Below are 17,501 nucleotides of genomic sequence, written 5' to 3'. Positions count from 1 at the left end.
GTGAATTGGCAACTGTAAGTGACAGAAGCCCTTCTAAATCCTCTGTTTACACTGGGGATTAGTGGAGTAGATTTTGAGTTGCAAACTGAACAGTCCATGGTCAAGGGAACCTGCTCCCTGTCAGCCCGCAGGGCATAAGGACAAAGCATGGTCCTGGTAGGAAGTGACCCATAAACGTATTCCTACCCAGGATTTATACAAAGCCAGTCTGCCTCACAGAAACTCCATATGACCATTAACTGGCCTGCATGGCCTGCCAGGAGGCCTAATTACAGGTCTACAGAGCCCAATAACAAAAGCTGAAGGGCTTTAGCCTAGGGATGATCTGCTTTATACTGACTTGAGAGAGTCCATATAGAGGACCCCAAAGAAAGAGGTTTAGTTTTAAAATTCTCCCCAGAGATCCAGCATTGTACTCGAGTCTAGAAAGCCCACATGCAACATACTTCAGCTAGGCTTAAACATACCACCCTCTCAAAATTAACATTCAACTACTGTCTGCTTAACATCTGCTCAAACATGGCAAGTTGCTGTGATATTGTTAGACTCTAGCTGATAGCTTTCTTCTTACTAAATATTATTAAGGATAAATAGTCATTCAAATAGAGATGTGTAACTGACGCTAAAACAAGTAACTTATACTTTTAAAATGCAATTCACTTAGTAATTCTCTTTAGGAAGCACTACTTTATCTTTTTGAATTAACATAAAGCAAAAAATCACGCTCATTATTGGAAACTGGAAGTTAAATTAACATTATCAATTTGATTCTACATAAAAGCTATCAGGTTTTATGCACAATTTCTGAAACTTGCAGAAACTATGATGATAAAAAGGTTTAACCAATGCTAAAGTCAATTAAACTATTTAAAGTGTTAATCATTTGTTTCTTTAAAAAACACTCTTCTTAATTCTTGATGACTTCTGTTTATGTATGCCAGTAGGAGGAGAATGTTTGGCTCAATGTCTCTTCCTTAATTACCTCACCACTGTGTGATGCCATAAAAGACCATTCCTACTTGCTAACAATTATAGAACACTTAGTTACGTGTTAGGTGCTATTATAAACACTTTATTACATTAATTTGTTTAGTTCTCATAAAATCTCTAAAGGTACGTATTATTCCCATTTCATGTATGAAAGAACTGAAGTTCTTTACCAACCCTCCGATGGCTTTATGAGTAAATTATGGAGCTGGGAATGGCACCCAGGCCAACCGAGTATGAGAATTTCACCACCATACTATACTGCCTTTGATACCAACTACTATCATTTACTGAACACTTACTATGTACCTGGTATTGTTCTAAACGTTTTACAAATGTTAACTCCCTTAAACTCTGTGACGACCATTAATTATGTACTATTAATATCTCCATTTTATTGATGAGGAAACTAAAGGAGACTATTCACAAAGTTAGTTAGGGAGACTGAGTATGAATCTAGACTGCCAATATCCTAACAAACAGAATCCTGTACAAGGAAAAAAAAGAAGCCTAAAACTATTTATTTTATGAAAGGGAAATTAACTTTTCAGTCACTTACTCAGTGTTTTTTTAGATCTGACATGACAGCTTTTCTCTCAACAAATCAGCCTATTTCTTGGGGGCCACAGATCAGTGGTCAGAAACCTATAAAGCAAAATCTCTGTTGGTTTTAAGACAGGGTAGCAGAATGGTTTCTTGTGCTTCCCAGAAATGGTTCAACACCATCGTGGTACTCTCCTTTGTAATTCTCAGAATCACAGATATTTACAGTTAGAATGGACTTTAGAAAAGTATTCGGACTTTGAAGATTGCACAGCTATGAAGAGAAAAGCTCAGGAATAGGCTTCTAGATACTTAATTGCTAACTAAGAAAATAAAATCTAAATTTCACATGCAGCAGAAGAATCAAGACAGAATGAGGCACTTATGACTTACTGCTAAGCACAGCTCCTTGTCTGGACGTAGTGTGCATGTGTGTAACTCATCTGTGTTTCACAATACTTAATCAGCTTCTATCCCAGCAAGGGGAACTGAAATGTAAGTCCTTACTGAGGCTGAAGATCAAAACATTGTTGATCATAAAATGTTATCAGGATTTTCAAAATTAACAGAAATTTTGCTATTATGAGCACTCTAACAGTTAAGGAAAATAACATTTTTTTTCTGGCTAAAACTTTAATAATTTTTTATTATCAATTAGAAAAAACTCATTTCAGAAACTAAGGCTTGAGGATAGAAATTATTTTACTGTAAGGGAACTATAGCACTATACCTAACAAAATAAAGTATGTATATGGAAATATTTTCTATCGTCGTCCTCTCTGCCCAACATAACTCAGGGATTTAAACTATGCACAGAAATAGCTCAAGAGTCAGAAATCATTGGATTTGAGTCCTGGTTCTGTCACTTGTTAGCTATGTGGTCTTTTACAAATCATTTATGCTTTCATGATATTTGTAAAATGGAGTTAATTAGCTCTCCATGCTGTGATGTGAGTTAAATGATAAAGGATTTATGAATGTGCTTTAAAAAAACTATAAAGCAAAACAGAAAAAGTTTTAGGCATTATTTAGAAAATGAAATATTACACACAGATTTTATAATAAAAGTTATTTACCATTCATGTACTAAAGGAAATTTCTATTTTTATAATATTAGAGATATAATTTTAAAGATTGCGTCAATAATTCTATTAAAAGTAAAATATTAAAAAGATTGTAGAGAAAAATGTGTCTTAAAACCATGTTGTGAGAAGAGTCATCTTTTCATATTGATGAAAAATATGTACATTTTAGAAAAAAAATCTCTCCTTTAAATTCTTCTTCAGACCTATGCACACATATGGCATAAGATGATACTGTGTTTTTGCAGAAAACCCAAATAATGTTTGGACTGCTGCTAATATGTCAAACAACAATGAAAACAAAAGTAATAGACACAAGTCTTTTAAGTAAACTTACTGTCTTCTTTCTTCCTCTTGTGTGATATTGTTTCATCATCTTTTTTGTCATGTACTACCTTCAATTTTAAGATTAAAAAGTCCAACTATTGATCAGTATCTTCTATTTTAGAAGCCAGAGAACTTTTTGTGTATTCATTTTAAATGAATTAGTGGTTAAAATGAGCATACCACCATTTAAAAGGTTTAATTTTCAGTTATTTCCCGATTGTTTGTTTCTTCACAATGACTTGTTCACCAAAGACTAATAGCTGGATTCTTATTTGGTAAAGTTCCACTCTCTGTAAGTGCTGTTAAAACTCCTGGTAAAGGCTTAGATGTTTTAGCTCTGGTTCCTGACCTGCATCATGTTTATTATTTAATGGGAAAATAAGTTCAACACTAACGAAATAATTAAATATTAGTATCAGCCATATGTGAGTAAGTAACAACATAAATGGCATGCACAGACAAGGACAGAAAGAATTCAAAAAAGGAGAGAGAGAGATTATGTCCTGGAATGGTCACAAAAATCATGTGGAAATCTTATTGGAGATTCATTTAGAAGTGTTTAGAGGTGGGAAGAGGAAGGAGGAAGTCATTTCTAGAAAAGAAAAAATCATGAGCAAAGATCTATAGGTAGAAAAGAGAAGTAATTTAAAGAATAATGAGAAGTTCAGAAATGAATTATAGTAAATATAGAAAAATCTGTGGATCCACCATACAGAACCTTAAGCACAGAAGCCTAAAATTGATTTTGTAAGAAACTGAGGGCCAGGGACTAATTTTGAGCCCAAGTAGTAGCATGAGCAAATGGTGGCTGAGAAGGAACCACCCAGCAGTGATAATCACAAAAAGCAATATAGAAATAAACATTTTCTGGTGGCTACCATTTTCCAGGTTCTGGTCTAGACATACCCCTTTTTATACTTATCTTCACGAAAATCCTATGAGGTAGTTATTATCTTTCCCCTTTACGAATGAGTAAATTATGGTACAGAGAAGTTCCTAAAGCAAAATACTTTCAAATAGGTAATTTAAATGTGTGACGTGATTTAGCTGAAACAACAGGGAATTATACTTGTATATTGCTGATGAGAATGTAATACTGCTCAGACACTGGAAAAGTTTGGTGGTTTCTTCAAAACTTAAACAGAATTACCAAATTACCCCACAATTACACTCCTAGGTGTATACCACTCAAAACTGTGAACAGGTACTCCAAGAAATACATGTATATGCGTGTTCATAGCAACGCTATTCACAACAGTCAGAAGGTGGAAGTAACTCCAATGTCCATCGATATATAAGTGGATAAATAAATGATGTATATATATACAATTGGATATTATTCAGCCATAAAAAGAAATAAAATACTGACACATGCTACAATGTGACTGTACCTCCAAAACATTATGCTAAGTAAAGAAGCCAGACACACAAGGTCACATACTATATGATTCCATTATACCCAGAATAGATAAATCCACAGAAACAGAGGACAGACTGTGGTTGCCAGGAGCTGGGGTTCAGGGAGTAGAGAGAAACTGTCTCATAGGTAAGAGGTTTTACTTTACAGTGACGGAAATGTCTTAGAACTAGAGACAGGTGGTAGTTATACAGCACAGTAGTAAATGTATTGATATATTTAATGTAAATATATTAATGTATTTAATGCCACTGATTAGTTAACTTTTAAACAATTACGATTAATTTTATATTATGTGAATTTCGCCTTAATAAATTACTTATTTTTAAAAAGAGAGAAAAACTACAGTAAACTAGAAAATATATACATCTGTCATGTTCCATTTAAAAAGAAAAAAAACCCTATGTTTGGCTAACCAATAGACATCAAACTGCTCAAGGCCACAAAAAGTAAGTAGGCTTAGAACCTTTCCACTATTCACTACCATCTTGGCAGAAGAGAACTGAAGCAAGAGACCAATTAGGAACTTATGGATTAACCTTTGGGTGAAATGTTTGACATCTTGTCTAAGGAGATGTCAGTGGGAAAGATAATAAAGGAATAAATATAAAAAATTTTCAAAATAAGATCATTTATTCTAGGTGAATCACTGTCTCTTAAGAAGTCAGCTAAAAATTTCAAAGTTTTGCATCTTAATAAAAATGGGAGAACGGTAAAAGCATTTTTAAAAAGGAAAGCACGCACAAAGGGTTAATATGATTTACTCAATATCATAGGATAAGCCATTAGCTGAGGTTACAACTTAAAGATTCAGTCTTACAAATTTATATGATTCTACAACTTTGTGTCCTGTTGCCATTTGAAAATAACAGAAAGGCAATCTTAGTATAACCTTAACTTTACATCACCTTTGAATTAAAAGTTAAACAAGAAACATGAAATTTGGTTTCAATTGTAATTTGTTAATGAACATGAAAAAAGATTCTATCTAAATCTGAAGATTGAGCATAACAAAGTATAAATATGGAAGTTTAATGTATAAAAATATGATAAATACAATAAAATCTATGACTTCAAATTCATGTTTGTATAATATACATGATATCCTACAATCACATTTTGCTTAATGTTATACTCATATATATATATATATATATATATATATGTCTTTTGAAATCATACCACTAATAATTGTTGCCAAATTTTAATTCCAAATCAATAGTATTGATATTCACTCATAAATTAATAACAATGCAATGTTAATATATAAAACTCTCTTCTGGGATGTACAGTTAGAATAAAGGACTACGTAACTTCAGGATTTCTTTATATAAAAACCCTATCTACCAGATTATAGTAATTATAAAGCTGAAATAAATCCTGTCTCAAGAATCTAACATGCAGCCTTAAGTCTTTCCTTGTACCCAATTTTAAGGCACCAAAGTCAAGGATGTTTTCCCTAAGAACCCAAGTATGACAAAATGGGTGCTATCAGACATTCTTATCCATGTACCTTAATCTTAGGACTAGGCTAGACTTTAACTGCAAGACTTCCAGACTGAGCTCAAGTTCATCTTATTCTCCCTTTATTTGTTTTAAATAATACAATAAACACTTTATATTCATCACTGAAAGAGATCTAGAACTTTGATAATAAGTTATGTACTTGTTTATATGCTCCCTATCCATCCACCTACTTTTCTCTAAGTCCAAAGTTCTCATTAAAAGAAGTACTGGCGGGGGGAGGGGGGGGGAAGAACTGGATGTTTTTCAAAGGGTATAATATGTTATGTCATATTATAAGGCAATATATTCATGGAATTGGCATCAAAAAGTGAAGTCTTGGTAAAAATGTTTAATCACTGGAAATGTAAAATAGTGCAGACCTTTTGCAAAACAATTTAGCAAAAATGCATAAAAAGCTACTCTAAATATTAATACCCTCTAACCTCAAAAACTCATTTCTATGGTAATCAATCCCAAGAAAATAATCTAAATTATAGTAAACACAATTTGTAATAGGATGTATATCATAAATGTTACTGATGAGAGGGAAAAGCTGGTGACAGCATGTTAAATGAAGAAAATTATTAAGTAAATAATGCTACATGTAACTAAGGTCTGTCCTTATCCAGACTAATGTACATTTTTAAATTTCTAAATTGTCATATTTTGAATGTGTGTCAAATTCACAGAATCTAGTTCTTTATCTATACATATGAGGGGTGACAGCTGGGACCAATATAAGCAAGTTATACACTATGAAGTTTGGAGTGTCAGATCTGTTTTATAATATGCTTCCAAATAATTTTAAGGATAAAGATACCTGTATAAAACTATGAAATGAATTCTTTATAGTTGTATTAATGGAAACAAATATTTTTTGGACTAAGCATCATAAATAATTTCTTTAAAGCAAGGGTTTGTCCATTACTCAAATTATAAACTGGAAATAATTTTTCAAAGCAAAATGCTACTAAAGAAATCAATGTACAATATGTAAATGATAGAGATTTATTATTAATTCATTTATTTTAGAGTACATTTGAGTCAAAATATGAAAAACTTGATAGCAAGCAAAACTATAATCCTATGTAGAAATCTTTATTTCTATATAACTAAAAATAAAGTTAGTAGTATTAGTGCATAAAATATAAATGACTTTTAAAGTAATATGGAGTGGTATAGAGACTCATAGTCAAAATACTTATCAATTCTTATCCTTTAATACTCTTAGTGATTTATGAAAATAGTATGTCATATACAGTGGTGCTCCCAATCTTTACACTGTGGACACTCTGAGTAGGAGCTAATGCAAGAAATCCTTGAATCAATATACACATACATATTTTCTCAATCGATGAATACTAAAAATACAACTATTATAATTTGGTAGTCTGCAATTACTTTTGATGTTAAAAACGAATTCTTATTTTCCAACTGGAAATTATGAACTCTTTACAAAGATCTTTAAAAAGTAAATAATTTAAAAAATACGTACTACTTTGGTGATATTATTCTAAACCTACCTTATGTTTAATTAACCTTGACAACTTATTTAGTTACATATATTTTGAAGTGCACATTAAGATTCAAAGTAAAATATCAGTACTTAGAAAAGATAACATTCATCTTTTACATTTTTTAAAAAGGCGAAATCTTTAATGTGTACGTGAATCTGGGGATTATATGTAAAGTCAAAGTCACTCATATTATAACACTGAAAAACAAAACATACAGTATTTTAGGGTTAAATGGTATTCAGAATAGTCCAGTTAGTCCAATGCAATTGGAGAAATTACTAAATTATGTTTACCTTGTTTTCTTTATAACAATGAAAATCTTGACTTAAACTCACACTTTATACGAAAGTTAAATCAAAACAGATCATAGTCTTAAATGTAAAAGTATAAAACTTTTAAAAAAGAAACCTAGGAGATTTTCATGATGTGATGTGGGGGTTAGGTAAAGAATTCTTAAATATGCCACCAAAGCACAGTCCATAAAATACAAAAATCAATAACCTGGACTTTATTAAAATTGAAATTAATTGAAGTCAATTTTATAAATAAAAAGGTAAAGAATGCCCTTTTAGCATTATACTGTAGCGAGAAATATTTACTATAAAATATGGCCATACATATAACCAGGATTTCATAAATTTGTTAGGATATTTAAAAATAGGTGCTTTTTCTTTGACCCACCTATAAACATGTTAAGACTTTAGTACTTTTTCACTTTAGTAAGGTTAATTATGAACACTTACCAGCAGCTTCAAGAACCAGCTGTAGTCTGGCTTTGGCCTGTTCAGCCGGTGGCTAAAAATCAACCATAAAAGATATTTAGAAGTCAGTTTTAATATATGGAGTTTTAAATTAATGTATTATAATGCAAATATCAGAAAATTTAGAGGACTTTACCATAATATTAATATCCATCCACATCTTAACAAAACTCCATCACAGCAGCTCTACCAATCTACTCTCTCACCATAGTAAACAAATCACACTTTTCACTAATATGATGCAATAATGATTTTATTTATTTATTTACTGGAAAAAGGTTTTGTTTACTATCCAGCATCAATCAATGATACCTAAATCAGCATCTAAATCAGTACCAAATAGCAATAGCCTAAAAACTGCAATTTAATAACAAGGTAAAACCCACATTGCTAATATACTTAACACTTTACTTTATCAAGTCCTGTTATCTTTTTTGCATATGGAAAGCTGAGGAGCGAGAGCGAGGTTTTAGAATTCAAGTAGCAACTTGACCACCAATACGTCAGGCAAGTCATATCCTAAAACCAAGTATTTTCTGCTTTCCTAACTATTTGAAAGGGGCAACTATGATGAAGATAGGACACAATGTGAGTTACATGATTTTAATTCCTACTAAACGTCCTAAAATTGTTTTCTCAATACCGTTGATAATGATTCAATACCGTTGATAATGTTGAAACTAAACAACTTTCCTACCAGTGACCTTATTCTGAGATTCTCAGATAATGTGTTGACGGTATCCAAGCTATAATATGGATTATATCAAGGTTATGGGTTTTTATGAAAGACCTGTTAAAAACTCTTTTAAACACTTATGACTGTACTTTACTATATATTTATAAAGACGTCAGCAAGTGACTAAATAACCTCATATTTAAATATGATGCCATCATTGGAGAATTAACATTTTATAAGATATATTTTAATATTTCTCTGTGAAAAAATGGTTTGAATGAAAAGACTTACGTAATTGGATACAGAAAGAAGATGTACAAGAAAGGTTTAACAATTTGGATGGTGCTTCTGAATAAACTGTAAGAAACAGGATGGAAAAGTAGTAGTTAAGACAAGGAGACAGACAGGGAGAGTCTTTCATATCCTAGAAGAAGGGTTAACAAACTATGGCCCTAGACCAGTGACCCGGTTTTGTAAATACGCTTTCCTGGAACACAGCCATGCCCATGTGTTTACACACTGTCTACGAGTGCTTTTGTGCTCACTCCAATAACAGCAGAGTCAATTTTTTGTGGCAGGAAACCTCGGGCCAGCAAAGCCTAAAATAATTACTATCTGGACCTTTAAGGAAAAGTTGGCGGATCTCGCCACAGAAGACAGAGAGACTCAAGAACGTGAAACAGCGGCATGAGGAGCGGGAGCTGCATAGCGATTCACCTGATGAACCGAGAGGAACGTGACTGCGGCAGGGAGCTCGGTCAGGAAGCAAGGATGATGAGGGCCTGAGGTGGAGCAGGGGGTAAGGGGGACAGGAAGAGCTGGCTTTGAGAAATAAGGACCTGGTAACAGGAGAGGACTGACTGGATAGGACAGAGGGAGGAACTGACAAACTTAAAAGCAGTACTTTCTGTCATGTTTATAGAGAAAATGTACACAACCAGGGTCTATAAAGTACTGAAAATACGTACATCAAGTTAAGCTATCACGGCAAAGTATCAGTAGAAGACCGTGAGATCTCCTGAACACAACTCTGTCAGTCACAAGCTCAACTCCCCAAGGAGGCCAAGCAGTTGGTACAAACATTTATGACGATAAGAGGCAAATACATTTGGCCTCAGTAGCAGGGAGCCCAGTGAGGGTGCAGAACAGCGCAGCTCGCGGCCCAGCTCACGGAGGCAGCGGACTCCAGCACCACCTCACTGTTGTCATACAGGGGTACAAACCCAGGGCTGGCATTTCTTGGGTTTTCATGAGACTCTAAGTTTCCAAAAGCACCAATACTGCGTGGGGGCAAGTAGTTCTTTTAAGAGCGAGGTTCAATCCCCAAACAGAGGATTTGTGACCCCTGCCATCTCCCTAACATACACAGTAGAAAAGTGACACTCTGCAATATAACATAACTAAAATAGACTGAAGGAAATGATACTCTGACTAGCAGGTCCCTAGCAAGCTAATAGTAAACAAATCACACTTTTCACTAATATGATAAAGCGTTCGTTCAGAATGTCCTAGGAAGCAGTGTCCTCTGATAGAAAAATGTTGGACACTATTGGTTAAGATGTTACATGGGAAAGTTCCACATATTTCATTACGAAAGATTAACAAGTAATGTTTAAGACATAGAAAATTATGCAGCATGAGGAGTACCCACAACCAAAACAAAACAAAAACAAAATAACAATATTATTAAAACCTCCTACCCTATAAAATCCCCCTACGTGGAAGCTCCCTCCCTCCTCCATTTATAACCACTGTCTTGAAGATATGTAATTACCATTCCTAAAGATGACTGATGTTTCTGATAAAAATACCTGTTAAGACATATTTATATTTTCATTAATTTCTCTAACAATCTATAAGTTTCATATTCAAAGATAAAGAAAACCAGAGCAGTCGAGTAACTTGCCTCTACTAGTAAATGACAGATGGAAATTAAAGCCCTTCTGACTCCAAATTTCAGAATCCTTCTAACTAAATCATAGGACAGTCATGAAGTCAAAGCAATTAATTCCACAGATCTAAAAGCATAAGGATGAGTTTTTGATTCTGTTCAAAAGAAAAATCTGTCCAGAATAATACATTTGTCCCTGAAGATGAAATGTGATGACTCTCTAAATACATCGGCCTATATAAACATAACCTGCTAAATTTTAGCAGCACGGAGGTGGGGGGGGGGGGGGAGAACTTCAATTATGGGGAGAAATACACTGTTGGGTTTGCCAAACGTTTAAAATTTGTATTTTACAAATATTTTTACTCTTATAAATATTTAAGAGTCACTTGTCAAGCATTTTTCTTGGCTAGGGTATCTAATGTGAATGTTCTCTCACTTTCTGTTCATCTGCAAACCTCTTTCTTTTACCCTGACTAGTGAATAAATTGAATGAATACGGGATTGTAGTCTCTATCACTCACCTGCCCCTTGAATCCTTTCCAAGGGCTCCCTTGCACTGATGCAACCTGGAGTTTGTCCCAGAGGCGGGAAAGCATCACAACAGGTCTCGTGGCTGAACCTCCAGGTGCCATCTACCTATCTGCATCAGCAGCTGCTTGGCTCTAAAGAAGACGAGTTGGAATTGGGAGCAGGAAAAGAGGCAGTGTGATTTCTGTTGTCATCCTTCTATTTGCTATCTATAGTGACTTTTTAAGAAAGTATTAAGAACAAAGAAGGGACAGAATATAGAGCTAAAAGAACAATTTATACTAATATTTTTAGTTAGGTACCATCCTAGTAGCTGGTTTAGAATGGAAATACTTTTAAGGGCTCAAGCACCAAAGTTTCTAATGCTTTAGCTGTTTCAGAGTGTATTACACTTCAGGGACTAGTATGAATTCCATCTAAAAGTGGCAAATGGTACTATGCTATTCAGAACCAGAAATTAAGCCTTATTCAATAAATAAAAATATTCTTCCAAATAGAAATGCATGTAATATAATTTCTTAATATAAGAATTGTAAAATGAGGACATAATTAAGAACACAGTGTCACAATTATATCGTGTGAAGCAAACTTATAGATAGAAAATTATATTCCATTAAAAAATAATATTCCTTACATCAAAATTAGTGCATAATTAGATAAATATCACCAAGACTGAATTATAGAAAATAGAGCTGTTGTCTTTTCAAAAAAAATTAGTATTAATATTAACAGAAAAGTAAGAACAGCGTGGACTTGTCCTAGAAGTCTTTAAAGGATGTATTACCCTTTTTGAACTCGGCCACAGTAACTTCTTACAAGATATATCCACAAAGGCAAAAGAAACAAAAGCAAACATGAACTATTGGGACTTCATCCAGATAAGAAGCTTTTGCACAGCAAAGGATACAGTCAACAAAACTAAAAGACAACCTACACAATGGGAGAAGATATTTGCAAATGACGTATCAGATAAAGGGCTAGTTTCCAAGATCTGTAAAGAACCTATTAAACTCAACAGCAAAGGAAACAACAATCCAATCATGAAATGGGCAAAAGACATGAACAGAAATCTCACAGAGGAAGACATAGACATGGCCAACATGCACATGAGAAAATGCTCTGCATCACTTGCCATCAGGGAAATACAAATCCAAACCACAATGAGATCCCACCTCACACCAGTGAGAATGGGGAACATTAACAAGGCAGGAAACCACAAATGTTGGAGAGGATGCGGAGAAAGGGGAACCCTCCTGCACTGTTGGTGGGAATGTGAACTGGTGCAGCCACTCTGGAAAACTGTGTGGAGGTTCCTCAAAAAGTTAAAAATAGACCTGCCCTACGACCCAGCAATTGCACTGCTGGGGATTTACCCCAAAGATACAGATGCAGCGAAATGCCGGGACACCTGCACCCCGATGTTTCTAGCAGCAACGTCCACAATAGACACTGTGGAAGGAGCCTCGGTGTCCATCGAAAGATGATGGATAAAGAAGATGTGGTTTATGTGTACAATGGGATATTCCTCAGCCATTAGAAACGACAAATACCCACCATTTGCTTCAACGTGGATGGAACTGGAGGGGATTATGTTGAGTGAAGTAAGTCAGTCGGAGAAGGACAAACATCATATGGTCTCATTCATTTGGGGAATATAAATAATAGTGAAAGGGAATAGAGGGGAAGGGAGAAGAAATGGGTAGGAAATATCAGAAAGGGAGACAGAACATAAAGACTCCTAACTCTGGGAAACGAACTAGGGGTGGTGGAAGGGGAGGAGAGTGGGGGGTAGGGGTGACTGGGTGGCGGGCACTGAGGGGGGCACTTGACGGGATGAGCACTGGGTGTTATTCTGTATGTTGGCAAATTTAACACCAATAAAAAATTTATTATTAAAAAAAATAAAATAAAGTTAAAACATTACTGTTATATGGAATGATATCCAAAAAAATAAATCAGTATATAATGTACCATTAATTTTAACTCACTTAAAGAAAACTGTACTTTTGTTGGAAATTCTTACCATGCAAGGCTTAAAATTTCTAAATTAATAGTGGTCTTCTTGTGATTGGCAGCCTATTGTCGTGGATTCTCCAGAACTGTTCTGCTCCCCTTGGCAGCCAGTACACTTACTTGACTCTATTTGTAAGCCCTCGTGTTATATATAGAAGAGTATCTACTCTCTGAAGAAGAAACAAATGCTCCTGAGATGAAAGTAAAAGATAAGTCAGTCTCCTAATGGCCTGTGGAGGTGACTATCTTCAATGGCTAGACTTGCTCCCTTGACTTTGGATTTACTCTTAGTTAGTCCAATCCTCTGAGTCCTTTATAAATAGACAGCATGTCTAGAATCTCAAAATAGCGTCAAAGCTAACATTCAAAACCAGCACAATCCTTTGAGCCACAACTACATAAATGAAAAATGAGAAGCAAGCCTATTCTTATATAAGCCAGTTTATACACTAAACTATTTAAACCCTTTGTTCACCCTTTCTCATTTCCATTCCTGTTCAGCTCCCTGAAGCCCTGGCCACCACTGTGGAAATTCTGGGAGTTGATGAAACAACAGCCATTCCAGCTGCCAACAGTACTTTTGGGGTTGTTAAGAACAGAGAAGTACAAAGTCTGAAAGAAAGACTGTGGCTAAGCTAAAAGAGCACTCCAACTTGGAGAATAAACTAGCAACATTATGCAAAATCAAAATTAAGGTTGGGTTATATAGTTTTCAGCTAACTCAATTCAAATAATCATATGTTCTTTTTACACAAAAAAGAAATGTACAAAGAGAGGATCCTGGAAAGATGGCAAATATGTTTAAGTTTTAAAGAAATTACTAAATTGTTTCTTTTTTTTCTTTTCTTTTTTTTTGGTACAGTATACTTTATTGATGGTACATGACAAGGTAGGGCTCCCCAAGCCCCTCCCCTTCCTCGGGGTCTAGGATGTAAATCGGAGGTCAGGAGATTCTCAGTGTGTTGGGGTTGATTAAGTTGGGGCAGGGACTCCCCAGCAGCTGAGGGCCTCTCTCTTCCTCTTGTTCTTGCTGGGGCTGGCGGTCCAGGAGGCTCTTACTCCTTGGAGGCCATGTGGACCAAGAGGTCCACCACCCGGTTGCTGTAGCCAAATTCATTGTCATGCCAGGAAATGAGCGTGACAAAGTGGTCATTGAGGGCAATGCCAGCCCCAGCGTCGAAGGTGGAAGAGTGGGTGTCACTGCTGAAGTCACAGGAGACAACCTGGTCCTCAGTGTAGCCCAGGATGCCCTTGAGGGGGCCCTCCGATGCCTGCTTCACTACCTTCTTGATGTCGTCATATTTGGCAGCTTTCTCCAGGTGGCAGGTCAGATCCACAACCGACACATTGGGGGTGGGGACACGGAAGGCCGTGCCAGTGAGCTCAGGGATGACCTTGCCCACAGCCTTGGTGGTGTCAGTGGAAGCGGGGATGATGTTCTGGGCAGCCCCTCGGCCGTCACGCCACAGCTTCCCAGAGGGGCCGTCCACGGTCTTCTGGGTGGCAGTGATGGCATGGACGGTGGTCATGAGGCCCTCCACAATGCCAAAGTGGTCATGGATGACTTCGGCTAGAGGAGCCAAGCAGTTGGTGGTGCAGGAGGCATTGCTGACAATCTTGAGGGAGTTGTCCTACTTCTCGTGGTTCACGCCATTCACAAACATGGGGGCATCAGCAGAAGGAGCAGAGATGATGACCCTCTTGGCCCCGCCCTTCAAGTGAGCCCCAGCCTTCTCCATGGTGGTGAAGACCCCAGTGGACTCCACAACATACTCAGCACCAGCATCACCCCATTTGATGTTGGCGGGATCTCGCTCCTGGAAGATGGATTTCCCGTTGATGACAAGTGTCCCGTTCTCAGCCTGGACTGTGCCGTGGAATTTGCCGTGGGTAGAATCATACTGGAACATGTACACCATGTAGTTGAGATCGATGAAGGGGTCATTGATGGCGACAATATCCACTTTGCCAGAGTTAAAAGCAGCCCTGGTGACCAGGTGCCCAATACGGCCAAATCCGTTCACTTCGACCTTCACCATCGTGTCTAGGGGACGCAGCTGGCCCTGCACCAGAAGATGCGGCTGTCTGTCGAACGGGGAGGAGCAGAGAGCCACCAAACTGTTTCTAAAGTAGTTTTATTTTCTCACAAGCAGTGTCTAAGAGTTCCAGTTGCTCCACATCCTAGTCATGACTTAGTGTAATCAGCCTTTTTAATTTCAAAATTCTAACAAGTGGTTTTAGTCTCTGTTTCCCCAATGATTAATGGTGGTGAGCACCTTTTTATGTGCTCATTATCCATATTTTTCCTTGGAAAAATGGATGCTTAAATTTTTTGCCAAAATTTTGTTGGATTTTCTTTTTTGAAATTTTAATTAATTTTCTCCAGGATTTTATTTAAATTCCAGTTAGTTAACAAATAGTGTAGTATTAGTTTCAGGAGTAGAATCTGGTGATTCAAATAGTGTTACATATAACACTCAGTGCTCATCACAGGTGCCTCCTTAATGCCCGTCACACATTTACCCCATCCCCCTGCCCACCTCCCCTCCAGCGACCCTGTTTGTTCTCTTATAGTTAAAGAGTTTTTCATGGTTTGCCTCTCTGCTTTTTATCATATTTTTCCTTCCTTCCTCTACGTTTGTCTGTTTTGTTTCTTAAATTCCACATCTGAGTGAAATCATGTATGTCTTTCTCTGATTTTTTTTAAAGATTTTATTTATTTATTCATGAGACAAAGAGAGAGAGGCAGAGACACAGGCAGAGGGAGAAGCAGGCTCAATGCAGGGAGCCCGACGCGGGACTCAATCCCAGGACCCCCGGTCACGCCCTGGGCCACGGCAGACACCCCACCGCTGAGCTACCCAGGGCGTCCCAATGTGTCTTTCTCTGACTTATCTCACTTAGCATAATACACTCTATTCCATCTATGTCATTGCAAATGGCAAGATTTCACTCTTTTTGATGGCTGGGTAAAATCCCTTGTATATATACCACATCTTTATCCACTCATTAGTGGATGGACATTTGGGCTCTTTCCATACTTTGCCTATTGTTGATAGTGCTGCTATAAACACTGGGATGCATGTGCCCCTTCGAGTCAGTATCTTTGTTGGATTGTCTTATTACTGAGTTTTCAGATTCTTAATCATAGTGAAAGTAATTTTTCATACATGAGATTTACATATTATTTAAACATATGCACACAAATTTATATATTTATGTTTACTTTCTAAATAAAGCTCTCCACCCCCATTGAGTGGCTTGATTTTTCACTGTCTTAAGAGTATCTTTCAAAGAAGCAGAATTTCTTAATCTTCGTGAAGTCCAATTCATCAATTTCTTCTTTTATGAGTCATGCTTTTATGGTATTATATATAAGAAATCTTTACCTAACCACAATTCATAAAGATCTGTCCTATGTTTATACCTGGAAGTTATATATGTATGTTTAATTTAATTAATTTCTATGCAGTGCAACACTGAAAAAGCTTTAATATTTTTTTTTGATATATTGCTATGCAATTGTTTCAGCACCGTTTGCGGAAAAGAATCTTCCACGCGACTGACTTTGTACCTTCGTTAAAAATCAATAGGATATATATATATATATTCTGTCCCATTGATCTATTTGTCAGTCTTAATACCAATACCACACTGTCTTAATTACTATAGTTCTTGAAGTCAGGTAGAATAAATTGTCCAACTTTTTTTTCATTTTCAAAGTAGTTTTGGCTCTTCTAGCTCTTTTGCATTTCCTATTTTAGAATAAACTTACAATTTGTGCAAAAAAAAAAAAAATAATAACCACCATGTCTGCTAGGGTTTTGCAGGAGATTGTGCTGAATCTACATGACAATTTGGAAGAAAAGACATCTTCGTATATACTTACTTACGTGATACTAAGTTTGGGCCTGTATTCTTTTCTATCATTTTTGCCTTTTGGGCTTTATCTGAAGTGTGTGTGTGTGTGTGTGTGTGTGTAATAAGCAGCACATAGTTGGATTTTACTTTTTTTTTTTTTTAAAGACTTATTTATTTGAGAGAGAGCATGCGAGTGTGAGCGCTGGGAGGGGCAGAGGGAGAGTCTCAAGCAGCCTCCCTGCTAAGCAGAGCCCAAACTGGCCCGATCTCAGGATCCTGGGATCATGACCTGAGCTGAAATCACGAGTCAGATGCTTAACCGACTGAGCCCAAGGCAACCTTGGATCTTACCTTTTTATGCAATCTGAAAAACTCTTGACTTTTAATTG

At 36.2% G+C, this 17,501-nt stretch overlaps 1 protein-coding gene and 1 pseudogene across 1 annotated transcript in view; both read right to left on the bottom strand.

Annotated features, from left to right (window-relative positions):
- The window catches only part of RSRC1 (arginine and serine rich coiled-coil 1), a 397,789-nt gene that overhangs the window by 158,580 nt on the left and 221,708 nt on the right, over nt 1–17,501 (bottom strand). Inside the window, exon 7 of the mRNA XM_049099884.1 lies at nt 8,123–8,174. Within this exon, the coding sequence (XP_048955841.1) occupies nt 8,123–8,174 (52 nt within the window). The remainder of the gene's footprint in view (nt 1–8,122; nt 8,175–17,501) is intronic.
- Nucleotides 14,210–15,305, bottom strand: LOC112652562 (glyceraldehyde-3-phosphate dehydrogenase-like; annotated as a pseudogene).

The sequence above is a fragment of the Canis lupus genome, chromosome 23 (genome assembly GCF_003254725.2).
Source record: "Canis lupus dingo isolate Sandy chromosome 23, ASM325472v2, whole genome shotgun sequence".
In the NCBI taxonomy this organism is placed as follows: domain Eukaryota; kingdom Metazoa; phylum Chordata; class Mammalia; order Carnivora; family Canidae; genus Canis; species Canis lupus.
Note: the sequence above shows the minus strand (reverse complement) of the source record. Positions and strands in the feature narration are given on the sequence as shown.